This window comes from Carlito syrichta, unplaced genomic scaffold (genome assembly GCF_000164805.1).
Source record: "Carlito syrichta isolate Samal-C Ts95f unplaced genomic scaffold, Tarsius_syrichta-2.0.1 Scaffold115602, whole genome shotgun sequence".
NCBI classification, from domain to species: domain Eukaryota; kingdom Metazoa; phylum Chordata; class Mammalia; order Primates; family Tarsiidae; genus Carlito; species Carlito syrichta.
Window position 1 is genome coordinate 203,717 of NW_007059698.1, and position 5,715 is coordinate 209,431.

The 5,715-nt window shown below is 44.6% G+C and overlaps 1 protein-coding gene across 2 annotated transcripts in view; it reads left to right on the forward strand.

Moving 5' to 3' along the window:
* CNOT8 (CCR4-NOT transcription complex subunit 8) overlaps positions 1 to 5,715 on the forward strand; it is a 20,325-nt gene that overhangs the window by 3,301 nt on the left and 11,309 nt on the right. Inside the window, exons 2-4 of one of the 2 annotated variants that reach the window (XM_008072730.2) lie at positions 1,953 to 1,957; positions 2,114 to 2,301; positions 4,394 to 4,587. In XM_008072730.2, the coding sequence (XP_008070921.1) occupies positions 2,185 to 2,301; positions 4,394 to 4,587 (311 nt within the window). In that variant the 5' untranslated portion in view covers positions 1,953 to 1,957; positions 2,114 to 2,184. Of the gene's footprint in view, positions 1 to 1,952; positions 1,958 to 2,113; positions 2,302 to 4,393; positions 4,588 to 5,715 lie in introns of those variants that run through there. The other variant, XM_021706007.1, reaches the window with a different exon arrangement.

Genomic DNA, 5,715 nt, shown 5'->3' on the forward strand with positions numbered 1-5,715 from the left:
TGAGGTCTCGCCAAGTTGCCCAGGCGGGTCTCGAACCCACGGGCTCAGGCAATCCACTCACCTCAGCCTCCCAAAGTGTGGGATTACAGGCTGAGCCACCGAGTCCGGCTACTTTTTTTGTTCTTTTTGAGTCAGGGTCTCACTCTTGCCCATGCTGGAGTGCAGTGGCATGATCCCGGCTCACTGCACCCTCCAACTCCCAGGTGCATACCATCCTCCTGCCTCCTCCTCCTAAGTAGCAGGGATTACAGGTGCGCACCACCAGGTCCAGCTATTTTTAAATTTTTTTGTAGAGACAAGGCCTTGCTATGTTGTCTAGGCTGGTCTCAAACTTCTGACTTCAAGTGATCCTCCCACCTCAGTCTCCCAAATTGCTGGGATTATAGGAGTGAGCCACCATGCCTGGCCTAAAATACCCTTAATAAGTTTCCACCTGTGTTTGTTGGAGGAGATACCACGTAGTCTACTTAAGTCTAATAGCCATAATTACAGAGTGTAATCTGTAGAAGTGCAGGATACTTTACTAAATGGAATCTTCAGGGTTTGCTGACAAACCAACAGATGAGTTTTTCAGAGAAATGATGACCCTTGGTGCTCATTTTGTTTTGATGCAGATTCTCATTGTTGCATCTGCCACTCTTGAAAGTAGAAAGCAGGCTGGGCACTGTGGCTCATGCCTGTAATCCTAGCACTTTAGGAGGCCAAGATGAGAGGATAGCCTTAACCCAGGGGTTCAAGACCAGCCCAGGCAACTTGGTGAGACTTCGTCTCTACAATAAATAAAATTAGCTGGGCATGGCCATGCGCACCAGTAGTTCCGGCTACTTGGAAGGCTGAGTGGGGAGGGTCGCCTGAGCTTAGCAGGTTGAGGCTGTGGTGGCCATGAACAGCCTGGGCGACAGAGTGAGACTCTGACTCAAAAAAAAAAAAGTAGAAAGCAAGAATTTTCCTTGCACGGTCCTTGGGAAACCACTCACATTTGTTTTACTGTTTCTAGGAATTTTCCCCTAAATATATACACTGAAGCCCACTATTGCCCTGAGGACCCATGTGGTGGGGTTGCCTTAGAGGTAAATAAATGCCTTTATGATTAGCTCCTCTTTGGTCTTTTTAGAACTAAGCCTTCAGGTTGAGTTTGCAATAATAATGGTATTACTCTGAGGCTGAACCATGTTGACTGTTTGTTGGAGAATACTTTCCCCTCCTGGAAAATACACCATGAGTCATTCTGTTTCTGGCCAAATTATTTTGTCTGCCATCTTTATTGCTGTGGTTGAATTGCTGCTTAGTTTCTTTACAACTTTTTTTTTTTTTGAGTTGGAGTCTCACTCTGTCACCCAGACTGGAGTGCAGTGGCTCGCACTTGGCCACCGCATCCTCAACCTGCTGGGCTCTGGCGATCCTTCCGCCTCAGCCTTCCAAGTAGCTGGAACTACAGGCGTGCGCTACCTGCCCGGCTAATTTTTTTTTTTTTTTGTAGAGATGAGGTCTTGCCAAGTTGCTCAGGTGGGTCTCGAACCCGCGGGCTTAGGCAATTCACTCACCTCAGCCTCCCAAAACGCGGGATTACAGGCTAAGCCACCAAGCCCGGCATTTCTTTACAATTTATGTGTGATTTTTAAGAGTTCAGATTAGCAAGTGGGATTGGTATTTGCCATTTAAATCTCTTATTTCACGATCTGTTTTCACAGATCTGCAGAGCGCTATAGTTAGTTAATTGCCTCTAGTTGTATTTGACTTTGAGTTGTGGGGAAGCATGTCCTTTTTGGGGGGATGAAGGAGAGCATCCTATGCCCGTGTTCACTATATGTAAGAGTATAAAGACTTGATAGTGAGAGTCAGGTCCACATTCTTTCAGGCTTTCAGAGGTCCCAAGTGTATTGAGAATGGCTAAAGTGATGCCTTCAGGACTGATTTTCCAGGATTTTTCTATGTGCAGAATGATGTGACAGTCCTGGTTAAGGCACATTTCCCCATGATAAAATGAAGAATAAATATAATGATCTTAGTGTTTTAGCTTAAACTAAAGAAGTGATGGTATAATTTTTTGGTATCTTTGTTTTGTTGCGGGTATAAACTTACTGGTGATTTTAACATACATTTTTGACTCTAGATCAGATCAAAGTCGTCTGGCTTGTTCTCTAAAACTGGTGAGCTGCAGGTGATATCTCAGGTTTCTTCAGGATGCCTGCAGCACTTGTGGAGAACAGCCAGGTTATCTGCGAGGTGTGGGCCAGCAATTTAGAAGAAGAAATGCGGAAGATCCGGGAGATTGTGCTCAGTTACAGTTACATTGCCATGGTAAGAAGGTTTGCTCTGTGTGACTCACTTTTAAAAACATTTTTTAAAATTAAATTTTAGGCCGGGCTCGGTGGCTCAGCCTGTAATCCCACACTTTGGGAGGCCGAAGTGAGTGAATTGCCTGAGCCTGCAGGTTCGAGACCCGCCCGGGCAACTTGGCAAAACCTCATCTCTACAATAAATCAAAAAATCAGCCGTGCGTGGTAGTGCTTGCCTGTAATTCTGGCTACTTGGAAGGCTGAGGCAGAAGGATCACTGGAGCCCAGCAGGTTGAGGCTGCAGTGGCCGGGAGCGGCCACTGCACTCTAGTCTGGGCGACAGAGTGAGACTCCGACTCAAAAAAATAAAAAATAAATTTTAGAGATGGGGGTCTAAGCTCTGTTTCCCAGTCTGGAGTGCAGTGGTACAATTATAGCTCACAACCTCCACCTTGTGGCCTCAAGTAGTCCTTCTGCCACAGCCTCCTGGGTGTCTCGGACCATAAGTGCATACTACCACACCCTGCTTAACTCACCTTGTATGGGCTTAGGGAATATTTAATGTGAGACTTTGAAAAAAAAATTATTGTTTTCCACCAAAGCCATGGTAAATTTAACTTGATGGAAAGGTTGTGTTTTTATGAAACATCAAGGTAGCCAATGCATCTGAATAGGATGTAACCTCTAGTATCTTAGGCTTTTAGTAATTTTACTCTGTTCAGATTTTTTAAAGCAGAAACTGTCAGCACATAGGACATATCTGTTCCACAGATACAGTGAATTTGACTGTACAATGTTTTTAAAAAAATCTAAGCCGGGCTTGGTGGCTCAGCCTGTAATCCCGTGCCTTTGGGAGGCTGAGGTGAGTGGATTGCCTGAGCCCGCGGGTTCGAGACCCACCTGGGCAGCAAGACCTCATCTTCACAATAAATCAAAAAATCAGCCGGGCGTGGTAGCGCATGCCTGTAATTTCGGCTACTTGGAAGACTGAGGCGGAAGGATCGCTGGAGCACAGCAGGTCGAGGCTGCGGTGGCCGGGAGCAGCCACTGCACTCCAGTCTGGGCGACAGAGTGAGACTCCAACTCAAAAAAAAAAAAAAAAAAAAAAAAAAAAATCTAAAAAATTTGTTGCCAGCATTTAAAAATGAAGAGACTTCACTTACATTCCAAGTTTCTGGCATCTCTGGAAAATGGGAAGATCTGGCAATGCAGGTTCATGTTTCTGCCTGAAGCTGGGTGGCAGGAGAGGTACTGAGTGCTGGGTTAATATTCAGGGTCTCCTGGAGAGAGGCATGTGCTGTTTCTGGCCAGGTCTGGTCCGTGTTTGCACTTTCACACCTAGCTCATCTTACTCCTTTCCATTAACTACTTTGCCTTTGTGATTCCTGCTTCAGAGTTTTAGAATTTGGTCTTTAACCTGGTATTCAGATCTCTATGATCCCATTTCAGTCTTTTCCTCAGATTAAACCTGGCTCTTTATAATGTTTTCAGAATGACTGTATCACTTCCCTGTATATGTATTTTTATTCATATGATGTCCTCAGCCTAGAATAGGCTTAATTGACTACCTGTCTACCTGATTACTTCTATTTACATCCTGCTTATTTAGGGTCATTAAATTGGTTTGCAAAGCTTCATGTTTCTAATGCTTCTTCAGTAGATATCAGAAAGGTCAGTATTTTTGTTGTTGTTGTTGTTGGAGTCTCACTCTGTCACCCAGGCTGGAGTGCAGTAGCATACTGCTCACAGCCACCACAGCCTCGACTTGTTGGGCTCAGGTGATCCTTCTGCCTCAGTTTTCTAAGTAGCCAGAACTACGGGCACATGCTACCTGGCAGATTGTTTTGACTTATTGTAGAGATAAGGTTGCCCAGGCTGGTCTTGAACCTGTGGGCTCAGGCAATCCTCTTGCCTCCCCTCCTCCCAAAGTGCTGGGATTATAGGCGTGAGCCACCGTGCCTGGCATAAGGTCAGTATTTTATGATAGAATTTTGTGCCCAATTTTGGGGTTTGTCATGTAACTTTTATAAGTTGAGTAAAATTTTATGTATGAATTATCAGTTTAGCACCTATTGTTTTGTGAAACCTGTGGTGAGAGACTTTTTCTTTCCCAGGACACAGAATTTCCAGGTGTTGTGGTACGACCAATTGGTGAATTTCGTAGTTCCATAGATTACCAGTATCAGCTTCTGCGGTGCAATGTGGACCTTTTAAAAATCATCCAGCTGGGCCTTACATTCACAAACGAGAAGGGAGAATATCCTTCTGGAATCAACACCTGGCAGTTCAACTTCAAGTTTAACCTTACGTAAGTGTCTGAGACATGTTTCAGTGTTATTCTTAGATCTGCTATATTTGTGCAGCCCGTGACTTCTGATTTCATTAATTTTAAGTTTTGTTTCTACTGAACCCAGGTAGGTGTTGAATAGAGCAGTCAAGCAGAAGATAGAACAGGGAATCTGAGGACGTGAAGCTCTGCTTAAAGAACTCTTACAGCACAACAGTAAAAAGATCAATAACCCAATTTAAAATGGGCAGAAGATCTGAACAGAAGACGTTTCTCAAGAAATGACATATAAATGGCCAATAAGTACATGAAAAGATGCCCAGCATCTTCAGTCAGTAGGGAAATGCAAATCAAAACCACATCTAGTAGGCTGGGCTTGGTGGCTAATGCCTGCAATTCCTGCACCTAGGGAGGCCAAGATGGGAGGATCTCTTGAGGCCAGGAGTTCCAGACCTGCCTGGTCAACAGCAAGACCATATTTCTACAAAAAATGAAAATAAAACATCGCAGTTAAAAAAAAAAATAACTACATTGAGATACAACTTCACACCCCCTAGAATGGCTGTGGCCAAAAAAAAAAAAACAAGTGTTGGTGAGGGTGTGGAGAAATTGGAATCTTTATACATTACTGCTGAGAGTGTAGAACTTTTTTTTTTGAGTTGGAGACTCACTCTGTCACCCAGACTGGAGTACAGTGGCCGCTCCCGGCCACTGCAGCCTCGACCTGCTGGGCTCCAGCGATCCTTCCTCCTCAGCCTTCCAAGTAGCTGGAACTACAGGTGTGTGCTACTACGCCTGGCTAATTTTTGATTTATTGTAGAGATGAAGTCTTGCCAAGTTGTCCGGGCGGGTCTTGAACTTGCGAGCTCAGGCAATCCACTCACCTCGGGCTCCCAAAGTGCTAGGATTATAGGCTGATCTACCGAACCTGGCCAGAACTTTTTTTTAAGAGAAAAGAGTCTTGCTCTGTCACCCAGGCTGGAGTGCAGTGGTATGATCATAGCTTACTGCAGCTTCAAGCTCCTGGGCTCAAAGGATCCTCCCATTTTAGTTTCCCTAGTAGCTGGGACTACAGGCACACACCACCATCCTGGCTAATTTAAAAAAAATTTTTTTTTTTTTTTGAGTTGGAGTCTCACTCTGTCACCC